Raw genomic sequence first — 18,065 nt, 5'->3', positions numbered from 1 at the left:
ACATGGAGGTTTGTGGTTCTGGGTTTGAAGAAACTGGCCCCTTTAAAGGGGAATTCCACCGATTTCTCAAAATTTCTGCATAAATGAATTATTAAGATGTAAAGAAAGTCATTCAGGATGGTTTGGTGTGAAGTGCTCCGTTCTAGAGAAACTTAAAGCCAGACTTGTTCACGGTGGTGGTGATAGGAACCAGACGTCTGCCTCTAAAAGCTCCCTCACAGAAAGTTATCACATGAAATTGTTACAAATATGCTGCTGATGCCTGATTATGTTTTATGATGGTTTTCATATACGTTTTTGGTCTAAAAGGTACTTTTAAAATCCATTCGTAATGGAGACGTACATGCAGATTCACTGGTGGTTTCTGGTTTAAATAAAGTGGCTATATTTGTGTTCAACATCGCGACCACTACCACTGTTGTAAGTTTCTCTAGAACAGACCATTTCACATCAAACCACAATGACCGACTTCGTTTACATCTCGACCACTGAATTATGTAGAATTTTTTTTTTTAAATGTGGTGGAATTCCCCTTTAAAAAAGTTGTACACTCCTGCCTCAAAATTGGCCTTCACTTTCACAACAGGAAGACTCAACTAAGAGCTGCATTCCCTACAAGGCCAAATCTGGCAAATGAACTAGGGTCCTCTTTCCTAGAAGCATTGTGTGCTAAATAACAAATGCCCTTTCAAACACTTTCTTAAAGGGGAATTCCTCCACTGATCTACATTTCCATCAATTTCGGCATAGTCCAGTGGGTAACATCCAAACAAAGTCATTTAGAGTAGTTTATGATATGGCTCATTGTAGAGAACCTTGCCAACTCAGATTCTTTACAGTGGTGGTTATAGGAACCAGGGGTCAACCAGGGGACCAAGCTTTCTTTGGGTACAGTTTTGCCTTAGAACACCCTGCAGGTAAAATGTTCATATCTAAACATTATCTCAAAACTATCATAAAACAACGCCTCAGGCACTATGTGGTGTATTCATAACCATTAAACCTCTCAGACGCCTGGTTCCTATCACAACCATTCTGACTCCGTTTGTGTAGAATGGAGCATTTCACATAAATCAATGAGTGACTGGTGGAATTCCCCTTTACAAGTGTTGCAATAAAGCTGCTGCCGCACAGATACCAAAAGTTTGGACACACCTACTCACAGAAGGGTTTTCCTTTTTTTTCCCCCCATTTTGCATTTCAGAATAACAGTGAGGACATCAAAACAATGAAATAACACATATTATCGTGAAGTAACCAAACAAGTGTCAAACTCTATTTTCGGTTCTTCGATGTAGCCTCCCTCTTAAAGACGTGTAGGTTCACTGGTGGTCCTGGAGAGTTAATAAACTGTGACCCCTGGTTCCTACCACCACCACTGTAAAGAAATCTGAGTCTGTAAGTTTCTTTATAGCGAGTCATTTTACATCAAAGCACTCTGACTGACTTTCTTTACATCTTAATGACAGAATTATACAGAAATTTTGAACAACTGGTGGAATTCCCCTTTTAAGACATAGTACCAAAAAACACCCTGTTTAGTTCTAAGGGATAAAGACAGTTTGGAAATGCTCATGTACAAACACAAAAATGACAAGAAAAGCCCTTTTAAGATTACGAAAATCATTCAGTAAGGTGTGTCCAAACCTCTGACTCACTGCACATGCCATATATATGCAGCCCTTACAGGTATTGATGTGTAGATACTGTATGATGTTTTTGTTACTTGAAACATACGATTTCTTAAAAATCTGGTCTTTTATCCCTTTTATTTTCAGTTCCTGTTGCTCAGTTGAAGGCACAGATAGAGAGGGTGTCTACGAGACCCAGCTCTCGACAATCAGCCCTTTATTTTTTAAAGTGATAGTTTAGCAAAAAGAATCAAATTTACACCTTTTTCTCCGTTACCTTAAATGTAGTTGATCAGCCAAGACATGTTCAGAGTCTGAAGTCTGATTCTTTAGTCTTGCACTGGAGCTACAAGGCTCATTTAGCTAGTGGTGGGCCAAAAATGTATATCACACTATAACATTTTTTTTTTTTTTAAATAAAACCCCTTTAGATGCTTAACTAACCCATTTTTGTAGCTTAACAGTGGCTTATTTTACTGGGATGTCCCATCATTTTTTTTAAAAAAAAGAACCATTTTAAAGAACTCAAGTAAATCTGAGATATATTTATTGTGCAAAATATTAAAAAACAAAACAGATAAACCTGTCAATACTGCTTTCTGGCAAAAACAGTGCTAAACGTTAAGTAACGCGTAAACTACAAAGCTGAAGTCTGGTAGCTTTTTGTTTGAGTATTCCGTTCCACCTTAAAAGGAGCAGCAGCTACATTCTGGCATCGGTACAGGTGATTGAACGTAACTGCTGCACCATTTAAGGTGGAACGGCAAATTTGAATAAGACGCCAACTTTAGCTTCGCAAGTCATTTGTCCCACACGCTTGCCCCTCCGACAGTTACGCTGCTGGAAAATCGGAAAATACAGCCACTCAAGCTATCAGTACCAGCTTGTCCATGGCTTGTTATGCAGACAAGGTAGGAAGACCACAACACTGTCTGACCCAGTCAGGTGGCTCCTCGTCCACGTTAGGCTAAGGCTAACCCTAAAAGACTGGCTATTCCTTTATGTCCACAGCCTTGAAAACAAAGCGGACTACTTTGTACTACATGGACTAGACAGCAGGAGGAGATCGAGGGTCTTAATTTTTATTTGAAACGTGACAGAAACATCTCTGACTCAGACACTCAGCTAAACGCGCTAACGTTAGCATGGTTTGCATTGTCTGTACGTCGTGTTATCTGTGATTATTTGTGATATACTGCTATAACGGTTCTGGCAAAGCTCACATCTGAGGACAAATTTCAACCACTACTACATGTAGCTACCAAGCAACGGAAGCTTATACACCACCAGTAAACATAGTGCTGACCAACTAAATTTGGGATAAAGGAGAAAATTACAATAATTTGATATTTATCGCCAAACTATCGCTTTAATATTCACACTTTGGGGTTGACCTGCTCACTGGGGGTCCTTCCTGGACCGCTTTAGGTCCTTTTAGCACCTCCCCAGGGCAGGTCAGTAATACAGTACTGATTCAGAAAACATTGAAGGCAAAAATGGCTTTAGAAGCTGCTGATGGGTGAGGAAAACTGATAAAGCAAATGCAAGGAATGTAACAAATACTGATAATGAAACATAAAAAGAATGAAAAGAAAAGCTGATGGTCTTTCGAGGGTGCAAATATCAACGTGATGTCACATCCTGTGTGAAATGCTGAACCACCCTCAGTCTCTGAAGATCTGAGCAGGAAGCAGTTCACGATTCCTGTCCTGTGTTGCACGACCAGCCCTAAGGAGGAGGCGGGGTTAAGGGGCTTTAAGCTTCTTCAGTCTGGGTGACGTTCCGTTCTCCGCCTTAAGAACTCCGTTCTCATGGTGACCAACTAGAAGACACACCAAATAAGAACGTTTAGTCATTTTCAAAGGGAAGTTCAACTGTTTTAGAGCAGCAGAGCAGCAAGAGTAGCACAGCAGACTGTATCTCCAACGCCAGAGAGGAAAACAATGTTCATAAATGTCTATATAAGGAAATTAAGCTGCAAAAACTGACAGTTATAAGTTAAAAGGAGTGTTTCAGCTCAGACAGAGAGGTACATGCAGGAGTACCCAAGGAAAATGTCTGAGTTTCTCTGCCATTTCACATTAAATCACTCAGAATGACTTTGTTTACATTGCAATTCATGAATTATGCAGAAATTTTGGGACAAAACCACAAACAGTGGAATTCCCCTGGAATACACAGTAACAAAAACAGGCTGTTTAATTCTAAGGAATAAATTAAAGGTTGGAAAAATTAAAGGTTGGAAACTTCCTCCCACAACAGCAGCATCTTCAGTCAGCAGTTCTAAAAAGTAGCCTTTTCTCTTGTTTTATTTATTGTATTGACACTTTTATGAGCTTTTATTTATTTTAAATCATTACATTTTTCTTATTTCAATAAAAAATGTTGTTTTATATAATGTACACTTATTGGTTTTTTTATGACTTATTTCTAGAATTTTTATATTTTATACATTTTTCACCCCCATTTTTTTCTTTTCTTATGCTGGCTTTTTTATTAGCCCTCCACTTTGAGCTGCGTTTTAATGTAAGAGGTGCTATCTAAATAAAAAGATTATTATTAGTAGTAGTACTATTGTTATTGTTATTATAAAATAAAACATAAAATATTGCTGATGGGCCCTTTATATGTACGATAATGGAACAACATTTTATTCCTACACTACTAAAAAAAAATTAGATTGTGCTTCATGATTTTGTAGTAAAGCGAATAGTTCTATTTAGAACCATGAACGGGTTCTTTGCATTGCGAAAGAGTTCTTCAGATTGATGGAAAATGTGCATAAATGTGCTAAAGACAGTTCTATATAGAGCCTTTTTGAAAAGGGTTCTAACACGGCACCCAAAAGCATATAGTACCAAAAAGGGTTCTTCTATTGTTACGGTGTCAAGCTTGTAACAATAGAAGAACGCTTTTTGGTGCTACACAGAACCCTTTTTAAAAAGGTTCTATATAGAACCATCTACAGCACATTTTCTATCAATCTGAAGAACCCTTTCATGATGCAAAGAACCCTTTAGTCATGTAATGGGTTCTCTGAGTGTTCATGGTTCCATATAGAAACATTTTCTTTACTAAAGAACCCATGAAGCACCATCTCTTTTTAAGCGTGTAGTACAGGTCGATTATTTCTATTCTATTCATCATAGAGTTTCTCAATGAGCTTCAAGGGTTTGATACGACAGTGATAAGTATAAAAAAAAAAATGGTATAAATGGTCAGTTACACTTGTTATAAATACAAAGTAATGAATATTACACTGGTAATATGTTCGCACACACCTATGCAAAGAAACCGGATCTGCCCTGTGGAACACTCAGCACTGTCGCTGTGTAACTGAAGAGCGTCTGACGCATATTTTGACCTATTAATACAAAATTCCTTCCCGGTCAGGTTTCTCCCGCTCACAAATGACAACAATTGAAGGATGTTATCTAAAATGCTACAGCCTGCACAGAGTAGAACCTGTATCACTTTTCAGTGGTGACAGTGCGTCACGCAATGTTTGTCTCTTTAACACCGTAACAGTGAGATTTTCAGACGTTTGTAATCACTTGTGACAATTTATTATATTATATACACACGATAATAACTTACGCAATGTAGATATATCAATGTAAATGTACATATTTTAAACTAGAATGGTATTTTCAGATGTTTCCTCCAGTGTTCCAAGTATTTTATGAACACAAAACATTAAGACATTATTAAACGATATACCAGGGTTGTCACAATCATAAGATTTTAGCTGCTGATTGTCATAATTCTGATTAATGATTTAATTATTAGCTGTACAGTCGAATCAATACACTCATTGAAACGTCTAGAGTTAGACAGTATAATGTGTAGAGTCGAGCAAAGTTTAATGTTCTTCTTCATAAGTGAAAATAAGGAAAACACTATTTTCCATACGACCCATGACGTCTCGGTGAACGCTTTACTGCTTTCTGTTATTTGCCTCAACTCGCCCAGTTTACATTGTTCGTATCTAGCAACTGTGGTTGTGAAAATTATTCATCTCAGATAATTGTGATTAGGTGATTATGTAATAATTGTGACAGGTCTACAATGTACTGTATCTATTTGCAATCATTTCTCATTGTCTCCACTTTTGAAACATGACGAATTCTAGATATTTTATTGTTCACTCTTGATTCTTTTTCAGTCATTTTAGATTAACCTATAGTTATTTCCAGCTTCCTGGTGTCCCGCCAGTTATCTGAAAACTGAAGTTGTACAGGATGAGCATGTTAGAATCAATTGATATATTTCTTTATTTAAGGTTCATTTTTCCATTTAAACCTGGATAACGTACAACATGTGTTCTCCGCTTTGACTTATTTTTACTTAGAAAATCGTCAAATCATGTCATCTGACTGTGTGTGGGTGGGGGTGTTGAAGTTTTGCATACAACTCCAGCTATGATAAAACGCACTGTTTCTTTAAATGGAAAAAAATATAATTTTAGAGTCAAATTTGAGGAAATAAAACAAATGTGACTACATGAAATGACTCGTTTGAGTATGAGCGTTATGTGTGTGTGTGTTTGTGTGTGTTTGTGTGTGTGTGTGTGTGTACCTGAGTCTCTTTTCAGTGCGCGGGGAGTTTGCTGCTTGGCGGCTGCTCTTTTCCTGGCCTGTTCCAGTCTGTACTCCCGTGTTCGCCTCAACTGGAAACGGAAGAACTTCCACAGCAGCCACGACTGGGTGGAACACACTAAGAACAACACCAGCAACCTGAACACACACACACACACACACACACACACACACACACAGATCAGGGTGTGTGCATAGCAGTACATCTCACCGTCGTTACGGGTGTAGAGTCTATTGTAAACCACACATTGAGTGTAATAAGTAAAAATAAGTGATGTGAAGAACTCTGGTTGCGCCTTAAACAGGCTGCCTTCACATGATGAAACTTTCATGCAACTTTAGTTGCTCGAAACCTACATGAAAGTAATTGTACTTGAGTTGCATAATGTAGAATGTCTTGCAACTCACGTGAAACTCAGCCGCAACTGCTGGAAGCGTCTCAACAAATTTCGTGAAACAGCCAATCAAAACTTTTTGAAGAAAACTAAAGCTGTTGCAGTGAGTCTAATCGAGGGCTGTCTGATGGGATCAGAAATTAAATGTGAATTTTTATACACTATGAACTGTCAGAACACTAGCTAGTCAGAAAAGTCAGAACATAGTCAGAACATTAACATTATTCCGTTTATAAAGTAAATAAATTACACCGTACAGAACAAACTGAGCTGCTAAAAACCTGTCAGTTGTTTGCAAAAATCCCCAGAGCACAAAAAAAAACACCATACAATTCTAATTAAAGCCAAAAATACCTACTGTTTATGTTCTTCCCTCAGTTTATTAGTTGCCATTTGTGATCATGTTATTAACTGCATGCAGTCTTTAAACAACTAAATGGACGTTTTCTGCATTTGAATTTGCTTTGTTTTCCCAACAAATATTCAAATGCTGAATTTTATTATGTCCACAGCTCAAGTCTTATAACAACTCAGGTGACTTAAACTCAAGCATAAGTGCCTCCTTGTCCTGACTGGCTGGACGGTGGTGGTCCACAGCAATCGTTTTTCCTCCGGACTTTATTACTCTGAGCATATATTTTGTTGACTGCTGCTGAAATGTGATGAGAACTTTGCAGAATATTGCAAAAAATTATTTCAGCTTAAAGCGGCTGACCTTACTTTTAACAAGCCCACCCTGAGTCAAAGTGTCTGTGTGAGACGGTGTGCGTCTAACCTGATGGAGAGTGTGTTGAAGTTGCCTGCCTCCCAGTCGAGGGTTTGATTTTCTGACCGCGCCAAACCGAAGCCCACAGCCAAGAACATCAGCGTCAGAGTCACCATACGGGTCAGAACAAACCCTACTGACCACAGCTCGAACCTGTAAACACAAAATAAATATATATAACAGCTGCTGGTGTATTAGGTCCAGCTATTGCCCATTTTAATAATAATAATAATAATAATAAAAAAAAACAAAAAAACATACCATATAGTAGGGCTGCATGATTCTTGATTAAGGGAAATTTACACTTAGAAGTGAGGTCACTTAAGATTCGATAAGATTCTAATTTTGTAAAGAACAACGTGCATATTTACTAAATACTTGCACGGTAAATGTTGGAAGATGTATGATAGCAGCTCAGAGATCAACATAAACATTTATTATGACCAAATCTGTGAATAAATTGCTTTATTAAGTGTTATTTAAATAGATGAATATACAAAATCTAAACAAAATAAACACAAAAATCCAGACCAGAAATCGACTGCTTTACCGCAAAAAAATGATATCAAGTGAAATAATCTTAAATCTAGTATCTCTTATTTTGAGATTGTTGTAAATTGATCATGAGATTATTTTAATTATTTACAGACAATTTTACTTGTTTTAAGTGATGAGTGAAATTCTCTCACTACTGTATAATAACACTGCTCATTTTAATACACTTAAAACAAGCAAAAACTGAATCGGTCAACATAATGAGGTCATTTAATTTGCCAAGATACTATTTTTTGCAGCACTCTGGTCTATAAATCAAATGTTGCCTATAGAGAGATTACAGTACTTTACAGTAAGGCTGCTGCAGTGGCAAAGATGATGTTATGGTGGCATGCATGGAAAACGCTTTGGATATTTAACTAATACTTCACTGACCTTAACAAAGAATAGGCCTGTATTTCTGCATTAAGCTAACCTGAAGCTTTGAGCATGGACTCATCATCCCTTGATGCGGGAAGCTTGCTGCACGCTTCTGATGACCGCTTCTGATCTAAAAATGTGCTTCTACTCTCTGGTATAATTGCATCAGTCCCCCCCACACTACCATATCAGTGTCACTGCTGTGCTGAGAATGGACCACCCAAATAATATCTGGTCAATGGTGGTCCTGTGGTGGTCCCTTTTGAGTGATGCACACGATAGAGGGGTGTTGATGAATTGCAGAAACAGATAGGCTACAGTCTGTAACTGTAAACCTACAAAGTGCACTTGCATTTGTATGCAAAAGTTTTAGCACCTGTGGTCAACATGTATTATTAATTTATGATCTATCGTTATTGTATGTATTGTAAATTTATTGATCTATGGTAAGTATTTCTGATAAAACGGTCATTGAGGGCAGCAACAAAGTCAGCGACCCCCCACAAAAAGCATGTATTTGTACGTCTCTCACATTTTATGATGTGTCTCATCGATAAAGTAGATGAGTCTGGAAAGATGGAAGCCCATCTCAGAGAGGTACTGCAGAAACAGCAGCACCAATCCCACACGCGTCAAACTGCAGAGAAGGAGAGAAGGAACAAACAGATGTATATACATGCAAACAGACAAACAGGTGAGAGTACATATCAACCAACACAGCATGACGAGTGAGTGAAATATGAGCAAAGCTCCTGATAATATTACAGTATCTAAAAGCTAAACAGCTGAACAAAAACAAAAACATATGCATTTGCATGTAAAAGCTTGGTCAAATGACACGTTTGTTGACTTTCTATGTGAAAATAAGTTGACACATCCTCTACAATGAACACACTTTTTTAATTTAACATGTGGAAAACAAAAGCTACAGCATGTTTATAGATTACGTTTTAGTTTGTTTTGTTTTTTTTCCCCAAATTGTTAAACTCAGCAAATCAACAGAAATTGTCCACTAAAATTCACAAAAAATGCAACATTTTAAGTTCTCTGTAGAGGGTGCATAGAACTGTAATTTGCAAAACAGCTACAAATAATGCTTGTAAATATGAACAATATTGAAAATTCCAGTAAAAATATGATAAAATACAGTGTGTAAGGCTGTGTTCAGACAACAGAGTGCATTCCACTCAAACGCTATTGGCAAGATGCGGATTCCACAGGCTCCACTCGTTCAAATTGAGTGGGTAAGCGCCGCCGTCACTTTTGTCACTTTTTAATAAACCTCTGCTGATCGTTCAACACAGTTTAACAATAAATGGTCTTAAACACTGGAGTTAATGTAGAACTGCTAATTCACCCTTTAACCCTGAAGATCAGCACAGACTGCTGGTCACCATAGCAACACCTCACCTAGCTAGTAGCTAACGAAACGGCAAACAGAGAGATTTAAGACAAACATCGATAATTTGGAGACAAACTGACTTTATTTTCGAATTTTGACAAATTTGAATTCATAATCACTCCAGCTGGTTTCCTGATACATTTAATCTGCAACAAGAAACTGACAAACACTAAAAAGTCGTGAAGCTGAAGTCAGTTTCTCATTCCACCTTAAATGGTGCAGCAGTTACATTCTGGCGCCTCAGGCACCATTTCAGGTGGAACGGGAAAATTCGAACAAGAAGCTGGTGAATGAAAAGCGACTTCAGCCTCGTAAAAAGTCGAACATTGAGAGACATTTTACAAGAAACAATTCCAGTTATGCGGAAAAGTTTCCTGCTGGAGATGCAAGAAAAGCAGGTACAGCTGAGCTAAAGCTTAAAGCAGAGCAAAGTAAGTAGCACATACTGAGACATATTTATAGCCAAGAGGGTAAGATGGATATAAAATATTGTGGCTCATAAGGTGGTTTCATTTTTGTTGCAAGGACAAAACGGCTCTTCTTAACGTTTGTGTTGCGACCCCTGGGCTATACATTTAGAGTGATGTGGTGTTGAACTTCCTGCTTACAACACCATCCATAAAGATCTGCTCCGCACCTTCTCGGCTTTCCAAACCTCACAGTTGAACCCCTTGTGGTTCAGACATGGATTTTTTGAACCCACTCTGCTGTCTGAACACAGCCTTAACAGGGACATCCAGTCTTGTTCACAAAGAGCTGGTGTGGTTCCAGGTTTTCATTCCAAACAAGCAGGAGCACAAAGGATCGGTCCTCAAACTGACCGCGAGTGCTCCTGCTTCTGTGGCATAAAGGCCGCAGCCACCGTATGATTCTGTAAACGCTGAGACTCACTTTAACAGGTACGCCGCCAGAATATGAGACAGGTACAAAGAAATATACTGCAGCTGACGAGGAATCTCCTCCTGCAACACACAAACACAGATCAATGTCTACACTTGCTCTTGTTTACACTCTTATACTCGTTTATACTTGTTTCCCTCTTTTCCTCTGCCCCCCTCACCTTCCGCACTTTCTGAAAGTAGAGCTCAGGCAGAGCGTGAAACCAATAAGCCAGCTGAGTGAGATAGAAAAACTTCACCTGGAACCTGAGAGTGAGAGAGAGAGAGAAACAGAGAGAAGAGAGAGCGAGACAGAAAGAAAAACAGAGAGAAGAGAGAGAGACAGAGAGAAAAAGAGAAAGCAAGACAGAGAGAAACAGACAGAAAGACAGAGAGAGAGAGAGACAGAGTGAGAGTCAGAGAGAGAGAGAAGTGAGAAAGAAAGAAAAAAGAAAGAGAGAGAGAGAGAGAGAGAAATGTTAGCTTGTATTTCTATGCTATGCTAACATTCTTGTTACTCCTTGTTTATTTTATAAATTGTCAGGAAAGAAAACAAAATAGTTTGATTTAGTTTGATTGAGTGATTTTTGATTTAGTTTGTTTAGATTTAGTAAAAACTAGTGATGCATTGAAATGTAAGTTCTTGACTGAAACCAAAATTTAGGACATACAGTCCCAAAACAGAAACAAAGCTGACCGTAAATAAATAGTTTACCTAAACTGAACTTCCTAAAATGATTGAAGTACGTTTGCTATAGAACGTGCCACAAAATCCAACATCCTCAACAACAGAGACGGCTGGTCATCCAAGGCAAAGAATTCCATAAATTTTTAGTTAAATTTTGCACTTCGGCTGTCATTTGTGAATTTCTTCATGCTCACATGGACGTTTGGTTTTCAGATGTTGAGTTTTCAAGTGGTTTCAAACCTCTAACGGAGAAGTGTTTGGATGTTTTCTCTCCATTAGATGCTCAACATGAACAGAGGTTATAAATGGCTTGTCTAATGTCTCTTGTAGAAACTGTGAAATAGCTCCACATGGCTGACATTCTCAGTGCTGCTGTTAAACTGTGTGAACACGTCTGTAAAGGCTGGTGGAAAAGGAAAGCAAACAAGGGTGGTAAACTTCATAGCTGCAAACATTACATTCAGTATGTAACTGCTTTTAAGGCGGAGCGGAAAATCTGAATAAGAAGCTGGCAACTTCTTATTCAGCTGTGTGGAACATACAAGCGTTTATAGCTTCTATGTCTCATTTTCAGAACCATAAAGACTTCAATTTTAACACTTTGCTGTAGACTTTTTTTATACGCTTTTTTTGGTCAAAATTTTCAACCTTTTTCTTTTTTTTTGGCCTAAAATTTCGCCAGCTGAAATGTTGGTGCATCCCTAATAAATAATACACAGTAGCTATTTTATTTATATGAAATTTTTGTCAAGTTAGTTGTCTTGACATGTGAAATTCTGGATAAAATTCTGGATATTGATAAATTATGTAATATAAAATTTATATTAACCTAATTTTAAATGTTATAAAGCTTTCTCAGTCATTTTATACAATTATGTATTTTGAACTGTGATGTATGTACGTGTGTACCTCAGGTGAGAGTGAGGGTAGTTCTCCCACAGGCTGCTGGGATGCAGAATGTAGCCTTCCTGCACAGAGATGAGAAGAAATGAAAATGATATTAAAGTAAATAAAGAATCTTATATATATATATATATATATATATATATATATATACAATATTATATTTCTGCTGGGGTGTGTGTGGGTATGTGTCTTACAGTGGCGAGGATATAGAAGCTCCATAAGCTGGAGACCAGGTAGAACACACATAGCTGGCCAGACTCGTTAAACTTGGTGTTTTTACTCTTGGACAGGTGGAGACGTCTGTTTATTTTCTGCAGAGAACAAACAAAAAACACACACAACATGAATAAACAAAAGATTTACACTAAATTATGTCTGATTTATGGCTGCAGATGATGTTGGTATCCATACTGTGGGGAGGGTAGAGATGTAATGGCTACATTATTCACTAAAGCTGGTAGCAGTATTGAGTCAAGAGAATGAATAGTCACTTAAAAGTCAGAGGCATCAAATCGTGAGTTTTTCAAACCACATCATTCGTCTTTACGTATTAACGTCACACGCGCAAGCTCAAAAAGAAGGTCCGGCTCAATGTTTAGGTCTCAAATGATCTCAAAATCAATATTATACTGCTAAAGATGTGACGACAATAGCAGATAATTCACTCACAACCTTGGAAAATGCCTCCTTCACCAAGTTTTGACTGAGTTCTCTTTCGAAGCGCTCGCAATCATCAGATTCAACCACTTGGGAAAGGGGTCCAATGCACAAACCGCATTATAAAATGTTCTTCCACACGAGGCATGTAGTTACACACTTCCACCAGAGAGGTCTCCAAATCCCCAAACCAGCTTTAGGTTCCACTACATTTAATAATTTAAGTCATTTATTAAATTATTTTCTTCAGTAATTTGTTTAAAGCACTTCACGGTCAGGATATTTACAGTCATTTTTACATTGTTAAAAATAAACAATCCACTCATGTGTTACAGTGATTGTACCACAGTTAAAGGGGTGTTGTCTTACATCTGTCTCACATTCATTCCACAAAATAATATACGACAATCTTAACAATTAAACTATAGATAATACCCAATAAGGATGGCTGTTATGACGGTATTATCACAGTTCGCTTTCTGAGCACACTGCAGGTATCAAGGCTCCGGACACGCCATTGGGATGATAAAAATAGCGTGCGGGATGATGTTTGAAATGTTTTGGGATGCTTAACGGATGACTGAGCGTAATGCACACAAGTAATGTCTTAAAATATAAAACCATAAAAAGTCATAAAAGCACGCCACTTGTTTACGTCCACCCTAAATACAGCAATGTTTAATCCAAAAATGCTACTTCGTTTAATAAGTAGCATCGTTTATTAAAATTTCCACCACTAGCATAATGCACATTTCCGTCAGCCCATCAATGGGAATTCCCATGTAATGTTAGCATCAAGCCAACGAGTGTGTCTTTTTCATACTATACCTTAAACATGGACGATTAAAGCTTGTAACACACACAGAGGAAAAAATGTTACTTTAATGTTTTGCAGTCTTTCTAATTTGGTCAAATATGGTAATACTATTCACAGACTACAGTTGAGTGATCGTTGTGTACAGTGATTAGCCAGCAATGTCACACAGCTCCTAGACTTTAACCCTTTCAGACTATTACCTGGATAACAGCTATGATTGCAATGATGAATAAAGTGATGCTTTAAAACATTACAGATTTAGATCAAACTCACAGCTCACTGTCAGAACGAGCGTGTACTGTAATGTGCATAAGAAATAGCTAGTATACAGTAATTATACACAATCATTAACATCATTTCAGCTCAAAGAAAATTTACTGAAACACTAAAACATACACAGTAAAGCACATTACAGGCTTCAAATGTCAGAGTTTAAACTAGTGCTGCCATCAGTGTTTTACCCAATGTGGGAAAGTCAATGTGCACCACCGTTAGCTTGGTATTTGTCTTTACTTTGCAGTCTCCAAGCTGGGACTGACTTCTTTGGCACTGACAGTATAACATGTTATCAACACTACTTATAATGCATTATATTAACAATTCATAATGTATAATAAACATGGCTATAAAGTGTAATTCAGTGTAATTAATTTTTATAAATGTTTATAATCATGTTTATAAATGTGCTTGTTATAAATGTGTTTATAGATGCTTACAAACGTGACATTCATAGAAAGTGTTACCATAAAATCTTTTAAAATGTTCCCCTCTACATCTCTGTTCGTGCTACTGGACTTTTTAGCCTGTTACCAAGAAGCTCTGTGGATGTCTGAGCTGAGAGTTTGATGGACATGATGACAGTAACTAGGAGAGGCGGGACTTGTTTAAATTTTGAATTTTGGTCAATTGTAGACAGACGGAAAGCGAAATATCAGGATACACACTGTGTATCGTGAACAACTTTCAGTATCACAATAATACATTACTGCCATATCGTCCTCTCCCAAATACCCATTACTACTAATGTGATCACATGCAATGTAATACTCACATCCAGTATGTACTCCTGGACTACTGCATGGAGGATGATGGTGATGAAGAGATAGAACAGGACAGTGGCACAGTCTTTCCAACCGTAATGATACAGAGTCACCTCTCCGTCTAGAAAGCACATAAATCTGCTCATTCTGGGCTTTTTCAGGTGAAAGGTTGTGATGAAAGGACAAGATGCATGTATGTACGTGTTGTACCTGGGATCAGTGTGCTGACGTTGTACTGTGGCTGAATGAAGAGAATGGCTGTTTTTGCCGTGGCCTGTAGGGAGAGACAAACAGACGCCATTGAATGAACACTGTTTTTTAAATATATCAAACTGTACTGACAGTATTATTTATTTGTTACTTATTTATTATTTACTTATTATTTATTTGTCTACTTATATCACTTTATAAAGAAGAATATCGCTGTTGTTGGAAGAAAACCTCGTATCTCCAAAAATTTTGGGCTGTTTCTTTAGGTCCATTGATCATCAAATTTATACACAATGTAAAGGACAACAGGCATTTTCAAGTTATGTCAAAAACTGAAAAACGTCAAAAACGGAGATACAGGGTTTTCTTCCAACAACAGGGATACACAAGATTTGTACATACATATGTCTTATTTTACTGTTTTTTTGCTGCAAAATCAGTAGCGAAATAGCTTAAATATTCAAATTTTTAGTTCCACCTTAAATTGAGGCGCCAGAACGAAACTGCTGCACTATTTCAGGTGGAACGGAAAATTCAAATAAAAAAACAACTTTTGAGCTTAGCCAGTAGCTTGTAAGTACATCATGGAGAAGTAAAAAAAAACTTTATTATTATTATTATTATTATTAGTTACACTAAAGTTACAGAGCCAAAAACACCAATTGAACAAAAAATAAGCTCAAAACAAACTGCTTGGAAGTAGGAATACTGCTATACTGCTTTATGAGCACTAAACAGTGGTTATAATATTCTTTATCCATCAGATACATCATAACAAATATTGTTGCTGTGAAGGTGACCAAAGCAGTAACACACTCAAAGTATCAAATAAGGCATGGGATCACAATGTGACCACACAGTGGGACCTTGTGAAACCAGAGCTACTCTGGGGATCTAAAACATCTCTGGTTAAACTGTAACTTGCTTGACTAAAATGCAGTGACAGCATTTCATGTCCACGATAACAACATTGCGCTCGTTGAATATCGCGATATACCTTATTAATGAACATCGGCGCATGTCTATAACACTGAATGACCCAGAGGAGAAGTGTGAGAATTCAGTTTAATGTCTCAGAAAGTTTGAAAATGTCCATGTGCAACTTCAGGCGGATCAGAAACAGTCTGGTATGGACTCACTTCACCTTACATAAAACAGCCAGTGTGAGGAATGAAGAGTAAAGTTCCTAGACTCCCTGAAAGGGCCCAACTGACCGAGCATATTAGCACCAACGTTAGGGGAAAACGGTGGTGATTAAAAAACGCAGCCAGCCATTAGCTCATGAATAACTGGGGCTTAAAGGGGAACTCCTCCAATTTTTCAAAAATTTCTGCATAATCAAATTATCAACATGTCAGCAAAGTCATTCAGAGCGGTTTGGTTCAAAATGCTCTGTTCTAGAGAAACTTACAGAGTCAGAGCTGTTCACGGTGGTGGTGATAGGAACCAGACATCTACCTCTAAAAGCTCCCTCACAGAAAGTTAGTACATGAAATGATTATGACTACACTGCCTGACAAAGCCTGACAAAGTGCTTTATGATAGTTTTGTGATACATGTTTGGCTTAAAACCTATTATAATCCATTTTTTCCATCCTTACACTGTAAAGGCAAGAACAGTCTCCAAAGGAAGCGTATTATTTTCTTAGTTATGACTATTTTACCATCATCAACACTACAAACAAAAACTCAGAAGATACTTGCAGGTTCACTAGTGACCCCTGGCTCCTATCACCACCACAGTAAAGAAATGAGTCTCTACAATGAACTACTTCACGTCAAACCGCGCTGAACGGCCTTGTTTACATCTCAAGGAGTGAATTATTCACAAAGTTTGAAAAACTGGTGGAGTTTCCCTTTAAATAGAGGAGAAATAGGTCTCGACTGTAAGGCCACTGTAGTCAAGCTCAGCTTAAGGACTGAGACGTGGCAGTTAGACATCTGCAGCCGAGAGAGAGGATGGGGAGGAGTGAGGGGTGTCTGGGCAATATTAGCAAATAAGAAAACCAGTGTCAAAGCTAAATCCCAGTTTTGAGTCGTTTAACTCCCCAAAACTTCCATCACTAAGGCGGCTGCGATGGAGTTAAGCCTTTTGCTGCTAACAGCAAACCTGGCGTTAACTTTGCGGTGAACTAACTAACCTAACTAGCTTTATCTAGCTAGTGTGGAGTGAAAGGCAGATAAGCTAACTTTACAGCCGAGATGTGCCAGATTTCGTCAAAGATTCTGCGATTTTTAATCACTCAAACAAACCAAATACACCAAATAATCCTCCTTGACACCTACGAGCTTCTGGCGAAGCTGAAAAGTTAGCTTCATATTCGAATTTTCCGTTCCACCTTAAATGGTGCAGCAGTAACATTCTGGCGCCTCAGGCGCCAGAATGTTACTGCTGCACCATTTAAGGTGGAACGGAAAATTCGAATATTTGAGCTACTCGGATTCAACTTTCCGTGCAAGAAAACAGAAAAATAAGCAAAATTTATGTTTAATCTACCAGCACAGGCTGTGAAAACTTAACCCTCCCTCAGCAGAAGCTGTCAAGGAAAAAAACAACAGCTGAGCGAAGCGAAGAAAAACACAAACAAGAAGAAGAAGAAGAAGGGAGTGCTGAACATACCTCGAACATCAGCCCTATCAAAATAAAAATGACCAGACTGAAGACGATGTCTGCGTGGTTCTGAATGAGGAACTCTTGGCTGAAGAAAGGGTAGCTCTTATTTCGTCTACGAAAGGCCATTTCTAAACTTCCAGACTTTTCTTTACTTCTTTTTTTCCCTCCACCTCCGTCCTTCTCCAAAACTTCACTGTCTGCTAGGAACTTTCTGAGCGTTTCTGCGCATGCGCGTCTCTTAAAGGGAGCGTTGTGGACATTCCTGATTGCAGGCGACGTAAGCGGAACAGTTAGATAAGCTGTGGCTGATCTTTTGGTTGAATCTGGTCAACTGGAGATTTAAACAAGTGGTCATTTCCTATAAAAGTATAAGGATCATAGTGCTCTGTTGTATCCATTAGCCTCTGTATTGGTGGATTTCTTTATGAGGGGATTCCCAGTGCTTGTGAGAAGTATTCACATGTTGTAATAGATGCTGGACAGTGTAGTGCAGGGGTGCACAACTCCAGTCCTCGAGGACCGGTGTCCTGTACATTTTGGTAGATGCC

General features: G+C 38.1%; 1 protein-coding gene across 1 annotated transcript; it reads right to left on the bottom strand.

Annotated features, from left to right (window-relative positions):
* Nucleotides 1-3,177: 3,177 nt before the first annotated feature.
* On the bottom strand, nucleotides 3,178-17,729 carry tram2 (translocation associated membrane protein 2). Its single transcript, XM_036581149.1, has 11 exons — nucleotides 17,524-17,729; nucleotides 14,904-14,967; nucleotides 14,705-14,814; nucleotides 12,374-12,490; nucleotides 12,183-12,241; nucleotides 10,768-10,852; nucleotides 10,599-10,669; nucleotides 8,838-8,942; nucleotides 7,400-7,543; nucleotides 6,210-6,367; nucleotides 3,178-3,453 (listed from the first exon to the last, which is right to left on the bottom strand). The coding sequence occupies exons 1-11, from the start codon at nucleotides 17,641-17,643 to the stop codon at nucleotides 3,377-3,379; spliced, it is 1,110 nt and encodes a 369-aa protein (XP_036437042.1). The 5' UTR covers nucleotides 17,644-17,729; the 3' UTR covers nucleotides 3,178-3,376.
* Between the last annotated feature and the right edge of the window lie 336 nt (nucleotides 17,730-18,065).

The sequence above is a fragment of the Colossoma macropomum genome, unplaced genomic scaffold (genome assembly GCF_904425465.1).
Source record: "Colossoma macropomum unplaced genomic scaffold, Colossoma_macropomum, whole genome shotgun sequence".
NCBI classification, from domain to species: domain Eukaryota; kingdom Metazoa; phylum Chordata; class Actinopteri; order Characiformes; family Serrasalmidae; genus Colossoma; species Colossoma macropomum.
The sequence above is the reverse complement of the archived record's forward strand: the minus strand, read 5'-3'. Positions and strand labels throughout refer to the sequence as shown.

Bases quoted from the DNA above. Each gene is read 5' to 3' on its own strand.
- tram2 (XM_036581149.1), bottom strand. From the start codon at position 17,643: ATGGCCTTTCGTAGACGAAATAAGAGCTACCCTTTCTTCAGCCAAGAG. The intron at 14,968-17,523 runs GTATGTTCAGCA...CTCTCCCTACAG, and splicing joins TGATAGGGCTGATGTTCGAG to GCCACGGCAAAAACAGCCAT. The intron at 3,454-6,209 runs GTACACACACAC...TGTGTCTTCTAG, and splicing joins CGCACTGAAAAGAGACTCAG to TTGGTCACCATGAGAACGGA.